Source organism: Falco biarmicus, chromosome 7, assembly GCF_023638135.1.
Source record: "Falco biarmicus isolate bFalBia1 chromosome 7, bFalBia1.pri, whole genome shotgun sequence".
Taxonomy (NCBI): domain Eukaryota; kingdom Metazoa; phylum Chordata; class Aves; order Falconiformes; family Falconidae; genus Falco; species Falco biarmicus.
In genome coordinates, this window is record NC_079294.1 from 72,461,097 (window position 1) to 72,481,963 (window position 20,867).

Genomic DNA, 20,867 nt, shown 5'->3' on the forward strand with positions numbered 1-20,867 from the left:
AGCTATCAGTCTGGGGTAGGAAAAAAAAAACAAAACAAAAAAACCCAACACACCAAAAAAAAAAAAAAAAGCAAAGCATCCTGAATCACAGTGTGCATCAGTCACCAACACAATGCACACAGGGTTACCGAGCGTCATGAGCTGCGCACAAGGGGACGGGTCCGTTGCCAGCAATGGATACACACACAAAACCATGGAGGCTGTGGACATAAAGGAACTGCAGGAAGAGGAGAAACCCAAATTCTCTGGTAAAAGCCTTCCAAAAAAAAAAAAAAAACCAAAAAAAACAAAACACCAAAGAAAAAAACCCACCATGTTCACTACACCAGCACACGCTTCCCCCACCCCATCCCAGGGAAAAACAAAACAAAACAAGATAATCAAACTGAAAGAAAATGCACAGCAAATAGACATAATCTTGAAGATTTTTAAAGAATAAATATTTTTTGTAATTAAACATTATGCAAACACGTGCCACGCTTGCTCTTTGTCCATGCATATGCGCTATATACAACTTTGAAAAATACTGTGTTGTCCTCTTTTTGTTTTAAAAGTCATATACAAAGGTGTTTTTTTTTCCTTGCTGTGTAACCCCCCTCCTCCCCTCCCCAAGAATAATCTTTACAATGAGCCAATCAACATTCATCTGTGTACTTGGGTGGCAGAGAGGAAAAGGGGGGCAGGAGAGCCATCCCCCCCTTACCAAAGTACATCAAAATGGCTGGTTTGGACATGAAAAGCAGTGTCAAGAAACTGGTTTAAATTCCATCTGTACTACACACAGGAAAATAAAGATAGAAAAGAAAAAGGAGTCGGCTTGGAGAATGAAGCTACGTTACAAGTTAAAGTTGGAGGGTTTTTTTTTTTTTTAGTGCGTCTGTCACACTCTTATTGGCCGCCTAGAATACTGTTGTACAATGGTTTATCTACCTTTTTTTATTACAATATAATTTACTTAAATTTTCTGTTAACAAAACAGAATCCCGGTACTACAGACCAGCGGTGTAACAGGCGTAGCGCCTTGTGTGTGTTTTATTTGAATCGCATGAGCACTCTAGATGGTAAAGGTTTCAGAGTTCGTTTTATGCGGGGCCAGTCTCAGTCCTCAATGTACTCCCACAGGTCCTTCTCGTAGCCTTCATGCACATGCTGCAACAAAACCCTTCGTCGACTCTCGCAGTATCTGCAGCGAAGAGGAATGGCACAGAGAAGGCAGGTTAGACACCATGGCCCACTCCCAGCATTGTGTAATGCAAACCTACATTAAGCCCCACTTCCAAAAGAAGAGATCCCCTGAGAAGGGACTTAGTATTTGTAGCCCATTAACAGCGCTAATTAAGACTTCAACTACTCCAGTCACTCAGCACCAGGTCTGTGGCTGAAAAAAAACCCAAAAAAACCCCCCAAAAACCCAAAAAACCCAAACACCATGCAAATTTAAGTTTCCCATGCAAAAGTATCCCCAAAGCCCCTACAGCTAGGAAATACTGAACAAGGAAGCAGCAGTGGCCACAACATGCAGAAGCCAGAGCATAGGTTAGCAGTGACACCCAAAATGGGACAAAGCTCTCCTCAAACAAGGGCTGGTGCCTATGAGTCATATCAGGACAACAAAAAGCCAGGAGCTGGCTGGGCAGAACCTCTGGAAGGAGCACTGACCCACTTCTATTCCCCTCCAGAATCCCAGTGGAGATGGAAGCAGTCAAGCTGGCTACAAAAAGGGTTACTGGTCCGGCTTGGAGTGCAAGTTTTACCTCACCGTGACTCCTGAGTCTCAGAGGGGCACTAAGCCTGGCAGGATCTTCCTACCTATGCTCACTTAAACAGACAAAGCTGCAAATCTAACTGATCCCAGGGTTAGGTACAGTCCTACCAGGATCAATGATACTGAGGAAAAGTGCTATCATAAGAACATATCAAAAGATGCCATGTTCATTTTGGGTGCATCAGCCAAATAAAAAGATAAAAAGCAGAGAAGCACTTCAAGTATTCAGGTTCCCAGAGCAAATTATAAGCAAGCAGCAGGCATTCTGCACTAAAGCCCTTCCAGTGGTGATGCTGAAGTCTACATCATCTTTAGGCATGCAGGGGACAAAAAAAAAAAAAAAAAAAAAAAAAATCTTAGTAGCAGCTCCCACAGCCCCAGGCACAGCTGTGTCCATGGTTCGGCAGTGCTCAGCCCCAAGTGATGTGCTGTAATGTGAGAAACTGGCACCCAGGAGCCAACCACCAAGTTACCAGTTCCTGCTGGGAATTGTGTGGTACAGTTTCTGGGCACACGCACCAGTCAGGAGAGCATCCGAGGGGCTCCAGCAGCTGGGAACCCGGCTTGTTCAGTAGTGGCTGAGTATCTCTCTGCTCACTAAAGCGAGGTGCACAGGAGGAGTCTCCCAGCAGGTGCCCCTAGCAGAAAGCTATCCTTGATTGCAACACATGCTAACAGGTAGGCAGAAATTCCTCATCTTAACCTGCAGCCCTTGTAAGATACTGAATGGTAGCAGCATCAGACCAACAGACTTATCTGAATAAAACTCTTCTGGCTCTTCTCATTGCTATCAGCTGTTGCAACAGAAATCATCATACACAAAGTCCCATTGATTTTCTGAAGCACGTGAAAGCAAACATGCATAGCTTCTGCTTTCCCAACTTCAGTTATTTTGCTGCTGGTGGTGGGGGTTTAATCCTGTTTTCCAGAAATGTCTTTGCAAGCTAAGAGATTGAAACACCTGAAACCAAATTAGCTAGGAAGTCAGTTCATGCAATTTCCCAGAGCTCTTTAAACCCACCTCAGTAACATCTTTGGTCCTGGTCTTGCATCAGTACACTGTAACACCAGCACACAAAGAGCACCGTGCAGGACATAATTAAGACATGACTGAACTAGTTAATTAGGGACCTGCACGGGCTTGACAGATGCATACTTTCTTCCCAGAAACATGAAGGCAGGTTTGGGATACTATGTTCTCAGGCAATTCAGGCTATATTAGGTTTTAATTTCTTCTGGATAGCTGTTACCATCCCTAGAAGAGCATCCAGTTTCAAAGGACTTAAGTGAACAAGCAGCTTGACCCAAGATACCCTTCAAGGCTACCATTAAGTAAGTTGGCAAGTTACAAAATGCCTCAAAAGCAAAGGTCTGGTTAAGTCTTGTCCAGCTCCAGCCATGCTACCAGACCAGCAGAATGGGCCACAGGCCCCCCAGAACAGCTAACTCCACTCCCCAAAGTCCCTTAGTCAATACAGCTCACCCTACTTTGGCTTTTTTTCTTTTCCCCTAAGCTAGGCATAACAAATTCAGTGACTTTGGCAAAATGCCTCAAAAATGCAAGCCATAATCCTGTGACTCATCTGCATCTACAGCTTTGTATTTTTCCACTGTGCAGAAGTGATTCCCCTGGGACTGTGAAAACCATTAGCATTTGTGTCACCTGGACCCTGGTTCTTCTGCTCTCCTCTCTAGCTGGGCAGGTTGCTCTCTCCCTCTTCTTTAAAGACAGCCTTTCTACACCCACTTTTTGCACAAAAGGGCCCAACAGAAAAATAAAAACACCCAATTGCTCTTTTACAGCAATGCATCCTAGGCCAACGGTGTCAGCTTGGAACAACAAAGTTACTCCTTGTTCCCTGGCCCTCACTATGCAGGTCCCATCTCGGGCCTGGCCATTCCCACATGCTCCTTCTCTGCTGAACAGCAGGTGTATGAAAAGCCATTGCTTTTAGTCACAAGATTTTTCCATTATGGGACTGAATCTTCTAGCTACTGCTCAGCAGAACAGATGCAAGGCACAGCTGGGAGCCTCTCCCTGCAGGCTGTCACCTTCCCCAAGGGCTGGGCCCGGCAGAGGCACAAAACCACACAGCCAGCATCCGCACAAGGGCTTCACCACTGGTGATTTCAGGAGCTGCTGTGGGACACTGCTGCTCTGTTCTCAGATGCCCAGGGACCAACTGATGATCATAATGCATAGCAGAAGGCCAACAGCAAACAGCTTCCCAGGGACATGACTGGTGAAAAACCATACCTTGGCAAGTACACATGCCACCACCTGTCACAGGATAGCAATACAGGTACTCAGGCAGCTGTGAGATAGAGAATTATTAAAAAACAAACCTGTACTTGTCCTGTACTTTCTGCTTTATGTCTTGCAGCGAATCTTGGGATATATCTCGCTCAAGGTACCCAGAAAGCACCTCTGTGGCATTCTCTAAGTCTGCTTGGTTATTCTGCAAAGACAAAAAGAAAAAGAGTATTTTGGGGGTGGGGGGGAGGAAAGAAAGAGATTTTTTAACTCAATCCAACTGAAATCAGTCCTGAAATAAAAAGCAGGATTATACATGCACTGTATAACACTCTAGTAACCTGCTCTGAGCATCGAGACTGAAAAAGCTGAAATTTCTTCATTTGATCAGGAGAGAATTTGCATATCTACCAACAAGTCTTCTGTCTTCCTTGATCTGCAACATCCTGGCAAACCTAAAAAAACCCTTTTCCTTCCTAATGGTATAGTGCAGTACAAGGCCATTAATCTCCTGTTCTGTCCCTTCTCTATTTATTTTTATCAGCATTGGCAAAGTCTGTGTTGACCCCGGTACACACACAGCAGCATCGGAGCACAGCTTTTGCTATTGCTCAGTCATTCTGTGCACCCCTTGCTGAGCACACAGTGCAGAAGCATCCTGCTTAGGTTCTGCACAAAGACCAACAAAGGACTATTCTAAACTATAAAGAGTCAATACAGCTTCACTTCTGAAGCAGATTAGGCCTCCACCTTTAGACCGTGAAAGGGCAACTGTAATGGTAGTGCCCTTGGAAAAAGCCAACACCAGGGAAAGTCAAAATGCCAGATTTAAGCTTTAAGGCCTTCTTTGCCAGTTCAGGACAGAACCTCACTCTCTTGTTTCAGGTGGCAGCATCTTGTACTCTACTTTCTCCTCGAGCAGACGATGCTATATGATGCCCAGCAGGGCCACTGACTTTTGTCCAACAGAATATTAAGCCAGACTCACTTTGGTAAAGCTGGGGACAAGAGTTTCTCCAAGCATTAAATCTCTATTTCGCTTAGCTTTATAACCTGAACTCCTGACAACCATGTTTTTTTCTCCTACCTCAAAGATAATGGACTGATTATTCTTTTTGAGGTAGAAGGCAAAGACGTAAGTGTACATGAGTGTGGCACGACACTGGCAGAGGACGTCGACTGCTTTCTTCAGGAACTGCACCTCGATCCATGACATGTTGTGCTGCTGCATCTCCTCCATTTTCTGCTTCACCTGAGCATACAGCTTGTGCTCAAAGCGCAGGCTCTGCATGTGGTTCATATAGCGGTTGCAGTAGAACAGGTACCTCTGCAGGGCTGCTCTGGATCTCTGTGTTAATTCCCATTAGGGAAAAAGAAAACAAATAGTTAAAACAAAGTAATGGCTGCAAGAGAAGTAAACCCCTCACAAGGCTCTTCCTAACCCTGAGAACAAGCTTCCTTTCCAAAGGCGTTTCCTTTCCCCTCACACTGGCCAGACTTAGATGGTGCTGCTTTGTGTGGCACTATTAACCCTGACATAGTGTGGAGATGAAGCCAGACCCATAGCAGCTCACCCTCATGCGGGGGACTTCCTAGCACTGCTGTGACATCCTCACTCCCAGCCCTGAAAGTAAATAGAATCACATTGCTAAAGCCTAATCAGTTTTGAATTTCAGCCTCACAGTTCAAGCTACAAGACTTAAATGCTTCCAGTGTCATAACAGACAGTGAGAAGCAGATTTTCTTTTCTATTATTTTGGCTAATAAGGAATTCCAATTAAACAATTATTGTGCTTGTATTAAGAGGGCACCCTTAGGTTGCCTAGGCCATATTGATTATAGAGCAGAGCAAAGACGCCATGTGCTAAGTAGTACAAGAGAACCAAGATACTCAATGCATAGCCATCAATCTTATTTACTTCTCACTGACAGATCAGCTAGGGAAAAAAAAAGACAACAGCATGAGCATGGCTAACTTCTACGTTGTGGATGTACACTATCAGCCAAAGTCATCCTTATCTGCAGGAGGAGGGGCTGCAGGAAATACTTTGGTTCTTGGCTATAACAGTACTTTGACAGAGATGCAGAAAATGGATTTCTGTAAGCTGTGGCACACAACATGCAATCCCTCCCCACTAAAAAGGGGTTTGGCTCTATCCATATTCACTGAACAGTTTAATGTAGCTGCAACTTCACCCACTATTTCTTCTATGTCAAGCCTCTGAATGTAGTTATTGGAATGACAGCAGTCTATTTATATTCAAAACATCTGCTGTGTTTAAACACCTCAGGATTCACATTAAGAGCTTTGCAGTAAAGAGCATTTTATGAAGGATGTGAGGACTGTCATCTCAGACCCATGGCACTATGATGACTCCATGTTAAGAGCTGCTATAAAACAGGCAAGGCAGCGTGACAGATAACTGAGTTAACATGTTCTTTAAATTGGGTTAAGGTGGCTTTGAACAGGTGAGTTTTTTTCTTCCCTAGCAGGAAGCAAGAGTCCAGAGTTGCAGGGGAACTTCACTGTCTTTTGGATTCATGCCCAAATCCAGGAAATTCTTCAGAGCCAGTTTATAGGTTTACAGAAAGCATGCCACAGGGCTGGTGATCTCACTTATCACCAAAGGTTATGGACTCACCTCCTGTGCATCCCTTGCTGCCTTTGCATCATCCTCATTGTAGCGATTACAGTTGTACCTGTAACAGGGACACAAGATTCCACAGATTTCAGTCCAAATCAATACCGTTTGCATCACAGCTTCCTCATCTTCCAGGAAGGCACGCTCCTGAACTCACCAGGCAGATCCGTGTGGCTCCCAAGGGCCCAGACACACCCAGCAGAACTCTGCTTTGCAGTTCTGGTTCCGACAGACCATGTGGTTGCAGCCCCCGTCCTTCTCAATGGTGACATGGCATTTTGGGCATTCCTGTTCACAGGACAGAGAGCACCGTTAGCAGTGAAAGAACAGAATCCAGTCTTATGAAGTCAGAAGGGCTCCCATGGCAGTAAGAGGTAGCACGTCAAGTGAAATGCATGATTTACTACTTCCCTTTGATCATCGAGATCCATTTTGGAGTCAGGCCTTAAAATATTCCCGAACTCCAAGCAGCTAGACAGCAAAAAACCCTAAGGAGTAACACATTTTTATCTATGCTGCTATTATAGTGGTACACTGGCTAGGTAATTTCATGACCTCCTCCAAAATCACAGCAGTAGTGATGGTCTGTAACATCCATGGGGAAGGCATCTGGCTTTCCCCACCATCAAGTGTTTGGTCCACTGCAGCACTCAAACTGAAAAAGCCTAACAGTAAGCTGATATCATGCTGTTATCAAACCAAGACACCTGCAATTGTAAAATGTCATCCAAAAAGTATCTGAAAACATGCAGCAAGAATCTAGCGTGCTTCAAAGAAGTTTCTGTCAACTAAAAAGACACTTCTCCTCCTGGGGCATTTCCACATTTCCCATCAGATCCCTTTTTTCCCCTTCATGTGACACCTCACAAAAGCCCACATGGGGCTTCCCTTTCAGGTGTGAGGCCTTTGACAAATACAAGGATATCAGAGCAGCACTGCACAGGGAAATCTTTGGGGAATAGGCTGGTTTTTTATAACACTAATATCATTCTCATACATCAGCAGCATATGACATCTTCCTAAAACGATATTCAACTCATGTAGAGTATAAAAGATTTATTTCTGTTGTATGACAATGAGTACACAAAGCCGAGGCTGCAAGAATATACTAAGCTGCCTCTACAAGCAAAGGAAGCCAGCCCAACTCTCTTCTGCCACTTGCTCCTGTCCCTGTGGCACTTCTCTTGTGCCAGGACACAAGGCGGCTGCACAAGAGCTCGGCCAAGGAACACAGCAGGTTAAAATCAACCAGCAAGTACAGAGGAACAAAACCCCCAAAATAAACCCAAACACATTTTAGCTGGGATGAGTTCCTTGGTCCAGCTTATTACACAACCACAGCAGCATTTACGAACATTTTGCAGAAGCCAGATTTATCTACAAGGCAGTAACAAAGATATCCAAACAAGTAATCCACACTCACATAAAATTCACTGCAGCTTTTGCGTCAGGAGCAGATAAAAACCCCTCCCCAGTTACGAGCACCTCTTTACTGTTGGCTAACCAGAACCACCACTTCCTACTCTGGCATTCAGATAAATTCTCAATAAAGGAAGAACCCAACATGTTCAATCAGTCTATAACTGCTACTTTTATATAGGACACAATCCAACACATTCTTGTACGCCCACTCCAAGTGCCCCAACTACTACTCCACTTTCACACGAGTTTGCCTATTTGTATTGTAAGAGACAAGAGAATTTGTACACCAAGAAGTACTCTGAAGATAGCTCAGGAGGTGCAAAGGACCAGTGTGGTCTCCAGATGTCAGACATGGCCCTTCCCACTGCAGGGAGGGAGGTCTGCAGTAAAGTAAAGCAGGTTACAAAGGAAGAGAGGCAAGGGGGAAATCATAAGGGACTGCAACTTCTCTTGGCCAATATAAGAGAGTACTTTCAGCTAGTTTTGCTTCCTGGTGATTGCAACTTTGCAGACCTGAGCACTGATGAAAAATAAGGCTTATTACAGCAGCTTGCCCTTACTTTGTGGTTATCCTTGCTTTGAGCCGGGGCGCCAAACAAGATGACATTCCTTTCCAACCTAAATCATTTCATGATTCTGATCTCCCGAGCAATGGCAGGGCACCCCACTTGAGTGCTGCCATTATTTCTTCCTCTTGGAAGTGCTGCTTTGGTCCTACTGCCTGATCCTGAAGGGGAAGGGTTAAGGACTGGGCAGAAACAGGCAACATCCCACACAACCAGCAAGGTTTTCCTGAGCCATTCCTTTGAAAGGAGAAGCTATTACAGCACTTGTTTGGAGAGCACTGACCTCCTGTTCAGCCAAGAGGGACAGCATTCCTATCCCATCAACAGGTCACAACCAGGGCTTCGCCTGAGTAAAAGGACAAAGCTCTGTTTCTAGCCAGAAGACCAGGTTTGTCATGTAAATAGAAAGACTCCCCCGATTTGGGGAACTACTCCAGTAGTTAGATGAGTGTGTCTTTCCAGTCACACCTCTCATCCCATCCTTGTGCTCTGTTAGTACACTGCAGGCTAGCTGGCTGCTTTTTTTGTTTTGGTTCAAGTTTTTGGGGGCTGGTTATTACTCAGATGGGCTCAACCAGCAAGCAAGCCCCTAAGGAGATTTTTTCACATCTCCTTTCCTCCACATCACCTGTGTTTGTCCTACAGACAGAGTAAATGAAGCACGGTAGCTCCCTTGCTGTCCCTCTGCGGGGAAACAGCATCAAGATGTCCTCTTGGGCTGTCCATAGGATGGATACTCAGCCAGGTAAGCTTTTTCCCAATTAGTCAATCAATGCAGTTCTATGAACTTCAGAGTAAAAAAAAAAAAAGAAAAACCCACATCTCTCCTTTCAGCACCATACCCAGCACAGTATCTATTTTCCTTTTCCAGGCAGCCCTCCATCCTATTGCAATCCTGCACCAACACATCAGGACCCAAATTCAGGTTTACCCCATCAATATCCTTCACAACTGTGAAGATCCCAGATCTATTTGCCCATCAGCCAGGGTGCACTTTGCTAATATGTACAAAGAGTGGCACTGCACCCCTGTCACATCATGACACAGCTCCCTGTCACTCAAACGCTGACCCTGGGGCACACAGCAATGAATGTTTTTTCAAGAGAAGATGGTGGTCACAGAGCTGTGCAATTTCTTCCAAACATCTCATCTGTGGAGACGCTGACACCTGCATGCCACAGTGGAAGACACTGCTAATCCAAACAGCTGCAGCAATCACTCCTGCTTAAGAAAATCCCACAACTGAAAGAGAGAAACAGTTTCCAGATGACCTGTCAAGCTGGAGAGGCACAGTGGAGCATGTCCACACCACAAGGATGTGGGGCCATCCTCATCTGCAACCAGGCTCAATTAGAAGCACTGAAATTCTGCTCTCCTGTCTTTGAGGAGGAGACCAAGCTCTTAAGTGTCTCAATACCACACAATACTTAGGGCTTCTGGCCCTGTGATGCAAACTGGAACAAAAAGGCCCTAATTACAACCCTTTTATTACAGGGAATGCCATCCTTTTCAAGCCTTATATACCTATAAAAGCAAAGCACAAAAGACAGATTATATAGTAAGCTGCACAGATCCATGAAGTTACATATTAGTGTAGAAGGTGAATATTATTAAAAATTAAGGAAAAGTCGTAAGAACATACTAAAGAAATGCTGAATACCAGCAGAAAGAAAAAAAGCAGCAACTACTCAAGCCACCAACGCAATGAGTGGGTGAGATTTATAGATTAAAGAGGACAGGGAAGATCTTATTGAGAATTACAGCTATGCAACAACATAATAGCCAGCAAATCAAATTACTAAACCAGTAGATTATTCTGCACGTTATCTGTCATGCCACAATGCAGAAGTGACCTCGTTAACACTGTTCCACTCTGAACAATTTGGTGTTGTGCTTAAATGCTGTACTTCAAAACAAAAGCCTAGGCAACCTGGCAAAGGAGAACAATCCCTATTTTGTCCTAAAAGGTTGCATGTACATAGAACACCATAAACCTCTGCTGCTGTTATATGAATGGGAAGCTAAATGGAAACATATTTCATATTTCAGGGTGGGTGAAAGATTAGTACTCTCCAGAATTCCTGGAGGCAACTGGTGTACAACAGCCTCCCAACTACATTCACAGTGAGGTCCTCACCTACAACCCATGTGATTAAAAAAAAAAAAAGAATCCTCAAACACCACGGGGATTTTTTAATGCATTTCAACAAAGTCAAAAAATGCTGAACTTAACCATGGTTAGCACAAAATAATGCACCATGACAACACCTATAGTTATTGAGTAAAGCAGGATATTTTAAACACTTGTTCATCTGAGAGGAAAAGATGGCACTCTGACATCTTAGGAAAGATGCTGTTCACAACTCTGGCACGAAACTGCGCTAGTGAGAAAAGAAAGAGCAAAGTTTGATGCTAGTACCCGGGGAGGATCTAGCGGGCTGCCAGAATTTCCACACATTAGAACAAATGTAGGACTTCCAGAACGTACAAAGGGAGCAAATGTTCAGACGTTAAAAAGTGACCTGAAAAGGAGCAGAACTGGTTTTGTGCCATTTTATCTCACTTAAGAGGAGAAGAATGACAATGGCTTTTTAGGAGGAAGAAAATCTACTGGCTTTATACATCAGACATTCAAGCCCTGTCTAGCCCAAAAGATAATAAGATGGTAACACACCAGAAGCTAAAAGCAGTAAGGAAGGGGCATTTTTAGTATCAGATGAACAACTTTCATTAACACCAGTTTAACTTAAAAAAAAAAAACCCACCCCAAAACACACCAAAATGAAACAAACAAAACAACAAAAAAAAAACCAGCCAAAAAAAACCCCTAAACAGTGCCTTGGGTGAAGACCTGCACTATTAGCATCTTTGTTGTTCTTCCGTTAGCATCCCAAGATGCAGAAAGATTAACATCACTGAAACTCAGGTCTGAAAGAGGTTTCCCATCCTCCTTTTAGGCTTCTTTCAAACAGTCTTGATACACCTTAAGAGCCTAAAATAATTGCAGAAATCCAAGTTTTCTGTATTTCTTACTCCTTTGAATGTCCACTTAATAGAAGCAATGGATCTATGTGGGTTTTTTACAACCAAAGCCACACAAACCAGATACCTGAAACCTGCCTTAGTTCAAGAAAGGAACTACTTGAGAAGCAAGTTTGTACAACAAGCTGAAAAAGAAACGTACAAAACCTTGGACTACTCAACCCTTTTCTGCCAGATGGCTGAGAATTAAAGGCTTGATAAAGAACTTGTATTGGCTTATCTCAAATCTAAATTAATTTAGTTAAGCTGAACTCATACATGAAAAGTAGCTTATTTTAAGCAAGAGGCCATCTACTCCAGCAGTCATCTGCAACGGCTGTATCTTTTGTATAAGCAGAAGAATTTAATGCAGATCTAACTGCAAATGAATGAATGTAAAATAAATTAAGAAGTTATATAGCAACCACAGAATTCACTACTCAAGTCTTCTCATTTTTCATTCAGACCATTCTACATAATTCATTAAAAAAAAAAGCATCACATCAGTTTGCGAACAGAAACCAATTCAGCTCTGTTTCACTTTTCTATTCTCTCGTACAGCAATTGCCTAATTTTCTTTTCCTATTCTGTCTCCCAGGGCAAGCTGGAAGAAACTTATCTCATTCCTGTTGCAAAGAACTGCCCAGATTTCAAGCCCGTATTTCAGGAGGACTGGTATTTTTCTCTTATAGCTTCATCTTGGCAAGTTGGGAAGTTTTCCTCCCTGAATGGAGACCACATGGGACACAACTGCAACTCAGCATCATGCTTGGAGGGCTCAAGAAAGCACTTTTCAAAAGCTAGAAACGGCAATGGAGACCACAGTAGCAACTGAATTACCTGCAGAGTTTTTCCCACTGAAAAAGGGGATTTTTGCATCTGATGGTACCTGATCCGATTCCCTTCTAGGTTCTTCAAAATGAAGAAATTCAACACAGAATTTGGGCTCTGACTTGCAGTCACTGAAGCAAACAGCTGTGAAGGCACAAGACATCCCTCGCCAAACACGACTGCCCTGTTTTCCTGCTAGAAATAGTACAGAGACAGAGTAAGGACAGACATATGTGCACTCCAACCTGTGCCATTCCTATCCCAGCGTATCGCTACAGCCTCATGCTACGGCAGGAAAGGATTTTACTTGGTTCCTCTCTGAACAACAACAGGACTGTGTCAGTCAGACGGGCACTTGGGTTTCTCTGTGCCTGTGGCCAAGGGCCAGAGCAGGCAATTCAGGAAAGAAGAGGTGGTGGCTGGCAGCCCCACGGCTCTGGGCTGATCCGGTTCTCCGGAAGCTGCAAAGCTCTGGCTGCACATGTTCCAGCAGCCAGCATGCTCATGCTTCATGATTACGGCACTGTGAGATTACTGCCTTCCACATCTTGCTGCCCACAAGAAGGCAGAGATCATTATGAGGGGTGGGTTATGTTTCCTGCCAACTTTCCCCTCAATTGAATCCAGCATCAGTTCGGAGAGAGAAGAATTGTGATATTGTTCTTCAGTTAATTCAATTGATATGGATACCATAAGACTCCAGGACAGTTGGCTTGCTCAGATGTCTGCTGTGATTACTCTGATGTTATTTTTTGTCCTGTTGCTGCGGGACAGCCTGGGCTCCAAAGTACTTTCTTGCTGTAGAAGTGTCTTGTATGGTACCAGAGGAAGTAGCTCAGACAGTGATGTTAAGGACAACAGCTCTTCTGCTGCTGACACAAGACTAACAGATAAGCTGGGCTGGTGCCAGCACAGCTTGGCCATACTCATTTCCCCTCTTCACTGTCCTCTGGATGGGTGTCTAGACACACACAAGAATCTTCTTACTTTGGCCATTCAATACTGTTTCTGACAGTTTAAGCTATGCTTTATAAACTAGTCCAACCACTAGCATGTCTCCTATCTGACAGTCTAGATCCTGGTTAAAAAACAAAAAGGAAGACCATCTTGACAATAATTCTATGCTAAAGTCTTTTGGCAAGCAAGCTGCAGAAACTGTTGTCTCTTTTTCAGACAGGGAGATAAGTAGCTTCCTATTGCCAGTAGCCAGCGTTAATGACACATTATTCATGTTTGGTCTACATGACACAGATGTACACTATTTCAGCCTTTTTAAGGGACACAGAATCCAGTAAGAGAAAGCTTAACAATTGAACCTAACAAAACCCAACAAGGAGAGCTTAGATCCTGGTCTTCAGCAGCACATGCCAAGGTAGGAGTAGGTAGGAGATGGGGAGATCTAAGGCCATGACCAAGACCATACTCCTGAGGGGCAGTAGCAGCTCCTCATCTGGCTCCCAAGGGCTCTGTCACAGGCAAAATAGGGCTGTGACTATTCTGACATCTCAAGTGTTTCATACCCAAGGCTAGAAAGTGCTTTGCATGTGTTACACTCAGCCCTTTCCAAGTTATTCACTTACTCTTCTTCAGGTTTAACACAAGCAATACCCAAAGACCAAGCAAACGTTGAACAAATCGGGTTCAGTTCTTGAGCCACAATGTGTCTCTGAACACCCACCTCAGAAAAAGCCAAGTTCACTTTATTGAGCATTGTTCAGCCTCCAAGCAGGGACCACACAAGTCTCAGCCCACAAAACAGAAAGAAGTAGCCGAGGCTGCACAATTTCAGCCTGATTTTAACTGCATGTTTCAGCCTGAAGGGTGTTTCTGCTTTCACCATAATGCAACATTCCAGTTCAGTGAAAAACACGCAGCCAGCCCCAGAAAGAAGCAGCCGCTGCTGCAAACAATACCATTAACCAGTTACACAACAGAGCTAAGAAAACAAAGCAGCCGTTTCCTCACACCCTCCCCACCTTCTTCCACCCTCCTGGCTCAGCAGTCATGAGACCCAGGCCTGCTCCTACCACTGCCCCCTCTATGGCATCTGCTGCTTTCCCCACCACCACCACCACCTTTGTTTTAAATCGTCCCAAAACCAAACAAATGCTGAAGTTTCAGGCAAAGTTGGGCTAGCTAGAATGAAGACTTTTACATAATAAAATCTTAACAGCTGTTCTGCCAGTCTCTATCTGGAATCTTGCCCAGCGGAAATGAACAACTCCTCAAGAGGCCAACCCAGGGGATTTAAAGGCAGATGAAAATTATCACAGCCAAATCAAGCCACAGGTGGTGCTAACATGTTTCACACCCTTGGAGTGAGGCACAGATTTGCTTTAGGGAAGCCACCACTGCCAGACAGGAGTCCAAAGACTTAAAACTTGAGCTTCCTTTGAGTCTCCAATTAACTCTTTCTTAGAAGAGCAAACTCCACTTAACCTGAAGAACTTCACCTGACTTGAGGCAGTAACACCTACTTGCTCTTCAAACAAGAGTACTTCAGTGTACTGTGGATTTTAAGGCTTGCTCTTAAATAGTGACATGCAACAACAAAAAAATAATCCTAGTACAGAAGAATTAGGTTGTCTGTTCTTTTCATATGGTAAGTCTACATAAAATATGAGAAAAACCCTCACCTTTGTGTTAGCTGCAATCCAATTAGAAGTTTCACTGTCATCATCACACTTCTTAATCCATTTCTTTAACCACTGTTAGAAAAATGAAGAAATAGTTTTATTTAAATAGGGGAACTGTAAATGTTCCCAAGACAGCTGCTTACATTAAGGTAAGGTACACACAACCACATGGGAATATGGGGGGGCTGGTGCTGGAAAGCAGCCACACACAGCAACTAATTTAGTTGCAGACATTTCCTGCAGCACTGTCCTGATCCAGCAAGAACATCACTCAGCCCAAACACTTCAGCAACAAGTTTGCAGTCCTTAGGTTCAATCAACACAAACTTTGCATGAGACTCTGAAATAATGACACTGTACACAGTGATCTGCCAGAACTGCAGTCAGAGCCTCTGTGATGCCTAGATTTACATCTAGCCAAGTTTCTCCTGAGGCTTGCAATGCTCACCTTGTGCTTCTTTTTCGTTTGGGTGTGGGGTTTTTGTGGTGTTGGAGGGAGTGTGGTGTGGGGTGTGTTGGGTTGTTTTTTTTAAAACCTTACTGAGTTTATCAAATGAATGCAAGTTACAAAAACAAAAAGGCTGCTTGCACCTGTTACGATAATAAGCTGACCACATCTAGCCTGGAAAGATTAGCTAAACCTTCAGTAACATCTTCCTCTCCTCTCCCCAGGAAAGTTTTTTCTTGCATTTGTCACTAGGAACACAGACTGCTCTGTCCCCAAGGCATGAAACATGGCTGTCCGTGAGCTCTGCAAAGCCACACGATCCCAGGCTTGATTACAGCTTTCAACAGCTCCATGAAGAGTTCTAGAGTTCACAGCATGACAGCAGGTCCTAGGACTGGATTAATTTCTTCAACAAAACAAATCACAAGCCTGCTGGAGCCACTGAACACCTACAGAAATGCCTAGTACAGGAATGCTTGTTGTCAAGTGAAGCATTCCCTCCTGAAGCACCTTCGTTGTTCTTCAGAGGGTCACGGCTGTAACAGCCACCTCCTGCAGATGTTTCCCCATCTGGCTGAGGCACTGTTCCTTCACAAGGTCCAACTCTGAGGCATCTAGTATGGCAGTAAAGGCATCCAGTATGATTTCACTGATTCTTCTCAAGCTATGGTCTAAGCAGGTGAACGACTATGCTTCTTGATGTGAACCGCTGCAAAGCTTGTGCTTTCTACATCTTGCACATAAATTCACTTTAAACTGGAAACAGTTATGCATTTAGAAAAGAACTTTGACATGCTCACCTTGCATTTAACAGGATCATGCCAGTTTTCACCACAATTAAAGCTGTAAGTGAAAGCAAGGGGAAAATAAGCAAATAGGGCAGATGACTGTAATTTTATTTAAGTAGGTTAACACCGTGGAAGTTGTCTTTCTGGACTGTTCTGCTGAAAGACCAAAGCTAGTCCTAAGGAAACACTATACATGTCAACTTCCCCTCCCCAACCCTCAAATCCCTCAACAGCTATTTCAGAGCAGTATGCATCTCAACACATTTTGATTCTATAGTGCCTGAAATCAAGGACCTTACTCAATCTGAAACCACTCAGCTGAAGGCCACCTCTCAGCAAAAGCTGGATCTGCCTGTAGGTCAAAGGAAGCCCAAGACACAGAACAACAACCACACAGTGATGGGCTCTGCAACCCAGCTGGACCTAATCCTGGCTCACCATTTGTAGCCCACCCCATGCTTCTCCCACCATCTAAACCACAACTGAATATAAAGACTTACTACCTTGAAAGTGTATTAATACGTATTCTGTAAGTCTTTTACTTGATTTTCTTACCAAAACTGACGTCCACATTTGCAGCGAACAGGTTTAGCATCAGGATATTGGACTTTAACAACATGGTGGCAATCTGGGGCGGGACACCATTTTAACAGTCGATTACACTATGAAATAAAGCAAAAAAAAAACCATAATGGAGAAAGGATGCTGCACAAGGACACTACCTGCCTTTCATCCCTTTTTCATCCTTTCAACCATGACCTTCAGTCACACTCCTTCCTGTCCTACCAGTCCTCTGCAATAAGAGTGCTTTCTCTTCAATCCAAGCATTCACTTTCTACTGAAAGCAAGCAGGAATACAAGTCAACTCTTCAGCATCAAATGGCCCCTTATGAAAGATGAGGAGCATAAAGACTTTTGCTGACCTCATAGCTCATCCAGAGAAAATACTTGAAGAACATGAAGCTATGAGGCTTTCCATTGAAAAAAAGCATGTCAGGTTTTTTGCAACTCCCATCTGTTTCACTGCTGCAACAGCCTTTCTGAAACTGCTCAAACCATGCGCACTAGCTTTTTACAAGCACTGCTTTCTAACAACGCTTGAACACCATCTCATCACCTGTTCTTGCTGTACTGCAGCCAGATATGAATCTGCATGGCTTTTGTTAGTCTTTCAGTCTGCAGCGTGCTTAGCTCCACTGTTGTATTAAAAAAAAAAAAAAACAAAACCAAAAAACACACAACACAAAAAACACCCTCCAAAGCACTGCACACATCACTTCAAACAAGGAGTGAAAGCTTGATCCCAGTAACAACTTACATACTAGGCTCTACAGTAAATCCGAACACATACAACAGGGAAATTGGGCTGGGGACAGAAACTATCTTACAAAGCACCTTTTTCCAAGTTTATTTTGATTTTGAGGTTGCAAAGCTACTAATATTTCGCTAACAGCAAATTTGCAGCTTTGCTTCAAATGCCAAATGTTTAAGACGTGCTAGTGTTTACAACAATGTTTCCAAGTCTAAGGTATCTCAGGTAACGTTTCAAGAACTATAAATATTAAGAGCTCCTCAGAAGCTATATATTGAACAGCACTTGCATTCTCTTTATCTACAGCTGCTTGCTGTATCTCTAGATCTTTTGTCCTGCAGATTTTTTTTTAGTATTTTTCTACAGCTATATCTGTAACTAAAAGTGCTATAAAATAACCCCTGTAAAGCCTCTACCTTGTAGTCACACCCTGTTAGAGACTATGCAACAAAAACTGCTATACAGTTACAAACCAGCTTCAATTCTCCGGTTTGGTACATATGTGAGACACAATTTAGAAGCCACTAAAAATTTCAAATAAAAAACTCACCTCTACAAAACTATTGGTTATTAAATGCTGGTACTTTAATTTAACCTTGGAATCTGTTATCAGACGCCTGTGAAAAGGGAAGAAACAGAAAAAACAAGAAAAGTTACTGTGGTAGTAAACTTTTTCCCCATACGTAGCTAGTAAGTTAGGACAGACAGATGGCTTTGATTCCTCTTCCTATACTTATATGTACTTTTCTGTACTTACCTGTTCTCTGTGTTTTAGATCATTTATTATATTATTATGGAAACTACAAATATCATATTTAACTTCTAAAACCAGCTTAAGAATCACACAGAAAGCTCATGCAGTTCAAAAGAACTGAACCTCTTGGTGTGGGAGTTTTTACTTAAAAACACTTTCCTGAAGTGCCCAAGAAACTGAATTACTTCATTAGTACATCTACATTAAACAAGCACACTCTGTGGCAAATCCCTTTAAAAAGCTCCAGAACAATTGTTGTGCAGTTAATAAATTTGGTAGGCCTAACATTACCTGGGTTTCAGTGGAATGCTACAGCTTCAGTTTAAAAGTTAATGTTGTTTTAATCTATTTACCATAAAAAACAAAGTTGATTTAAAATCAACACCACAGAGGTTTACACAACATTAACTTTAAATTAAGTCAGTCAGCTGAGAAGCAGGAGAGCAGAAGAAAACTAGACAGATAGGAATCCTTTAAAGGCATGGTGACCACTTTTCTCCTAAACACACAGACCCAGCTGACATGTGCAGACTGTCCAGCCTAGACACATTCAAAATAATTCAATTATGTATTGCTGAGCACTTATATTGTCTTTCAGTTACGACTAAAGTGTCTTCTGCATATATATATATATATATATATATATATAAAGCTGGACTAACACACAGTTTGGGGTATTTGTTTTAAATCATACTGTGGAATACAGCTTTACACAGGCCACATCACATAAGTATTGAAACTAACAGATTACCCATTTCAGGGTGCAGCCAAAATCAAGTGTACTCCTGGATGTTATCATGCCACATTCATTAACAGCAGCGCATGTGACGATGCAATGTTGCATAAATCTTAGCCCTTGGCAGTCTGGGGAGCTCCTCACCAAACAACGTGCTGGTTATTACATAAACATAGCACATGGCAGCCAAATTCCCAGTGCTAAAATAAAACAAATCAGCTGACAAAGCATCTCATCAGGCCCATGTCCATGGCAAGCCTGCAATTTTGGAGTGAAACTTACTGAAGAATGAAAACACAATTTGAAGTTATGACATGAATTATACATTTCACTTTCTTACTCCATACCTAGGCTTCTAGACAAAATAAATTTTTAAAGTGACATATATTATATTATAGGTATTTAAGCGGAACTGGAATTCAAATGATTATAGCGAACCAAAACACGTAGAGTACACCACTGATTTTGCTCTTCAAACTGCCTATGATCACTCCATGTTAGGAACCTCGCCTGCTCTGGGTTCAACACCACTTTCACAGCAACACTCAGGTCAAGAACTTCAAGAACTCTGCTGTGAAAACCTTTCAAACAAACAATAAACAAAACTAGACAAATTAAGAGATTAAACTCACTCCCAGTGCCCATACCCCATTTTCAGGGTACGCTCCTCTGGAAGCTATAAAAAACCACCTTGCTGAAGAAGCCAGGTTGGAAAAAACAAACTGCTTGCAAAAAAACCTTAACCACTGATCTCTTCTGGCAGCTCAGTTCAGAACAGCAATCTCAAAAATTCATCCAAAGATGGCAGCAATCCTCAATGAGACTGTAAGTTTTATACTTTTTTTCCATTTTGACAATGAATCTCCTCAAAGACCCCAGTCAGTGGAGTATATTATGTGAGAGGTCAAACACCTTCCCATAGGAATTACTTCAAGACCTTACTACATTCTGACATGGTACAGCAGCAGTGGTATTCGCAATATGCAAAGGAAGATTTTAAAAAAAAAAAAAAATTGAGGCAGGACTCCATGACTTCAACACAGGAACCCAAAATCCATCCATTCCTACCAAGTGGGTTGATTTTCAGAGGTTACTACCAGACTGCTTCCACCCATGAGCAGCAGCCATTAGACATGGCAGTAATAAAGGCAGCCTGCCTTGCATATTAATGAAATCAACAACTTTGCATGTAGGTTAAAGCAATTACCAGCAGCATTAGCGAGGCTGAACAAGGGATAGAAACAGATTACCTTCAGCCAGTTGAAAGGTCTTGAAAGAACTGAAAGGGACCCTCTCTTCAACCTTCTTATTTAAGCTCAACAGTAACAAAGAAAATAGACAATAAGCTAGCTAAAAACTCACAAATCCAGGGAAGTCATCTGAATTGCTACGTTTGGACTTGTAGGGAGATAATTCAACTTGAAGATGTACTGGCTTGCTGAGGGTAAGTACTGAGAAGGGAGAAAGTTAATAACTGCCCGTCTTTATCTACTTTGATTTTCTGATAAACTGATGCCTCTATACATTGCACATTAGTCTCAGGTTCCTATAGCTTGGAAATCTAGAGTTAGAGACTTTGTAAAAAGGAAACTACCTAAAAAGAGAATAATTAAGGACATGGGAGGAGGTACAGATTCCAGTTGGGATTACTTAACATTTTTATTCATGCCATTTAGTAAGATTGCTAGAGTT

General features: G+C 42.8%; 1 protein-coding gene across 6 annotated transcripts in view; it reads right to left on the minus strand.

Moving 5' to 3' along the window:
* Positions 1-413: 413 nt before the first annotated feature.
* Positions 414-20,867, minus strand: part of ARIH1 (ariadne RBR E3 ubiquitin protein ligase 1) — a 61,340-nt gene continuing 40,886 nt past the window's right edge. The window contains exons 6-15 of one of the 6 annotated variants that reach the window (XM_056347178.1): positions 18,236-18,302; positions 16,929-17,035; positions 16,386-16,428; positions 15,138-15,209; positions 12,511-12,693; positions 6,819-6,949; positions 6,662-6,719; positions 5,107-5,367; positions 4,112-4,224; positions 414-1,183 (exon numbers count right to left, since the gene is read on the minus strand). In XM_056347178.1, the coding sequence (XP_056203153.1) occupies positions 1,099-1,183; positions 4,112-4,224; positions 5,107-5,367; positions 6,662-6,719; positions 6,819-6,949; positions 12,511-12,693; positions 15,138-15,209; positions 16,386-16,428; positions 16,929-17,035; positions 18,236-18,302 (1,120 nt within the window). In that variant the 3' untranslated portion in view covers positions 414-1,098. Of the gene's footprint in view, positions 1,184-4,111; positions 4,225-5,106; positions 5,368-6,661; positions 6,720-6,818; positions 6,950-12,510; positions 12,697-15,137; positions 15,210-16,385; positions 16,429-16,928; positions 17,036-18,235; positions 18,303-20,867 lie in introns of those variants that run through there. The other 5 variants (XM_056347176.1, XM_056347179.1, XM_056347180.1 and 2 more) reach the window with 5 other exon arrangements.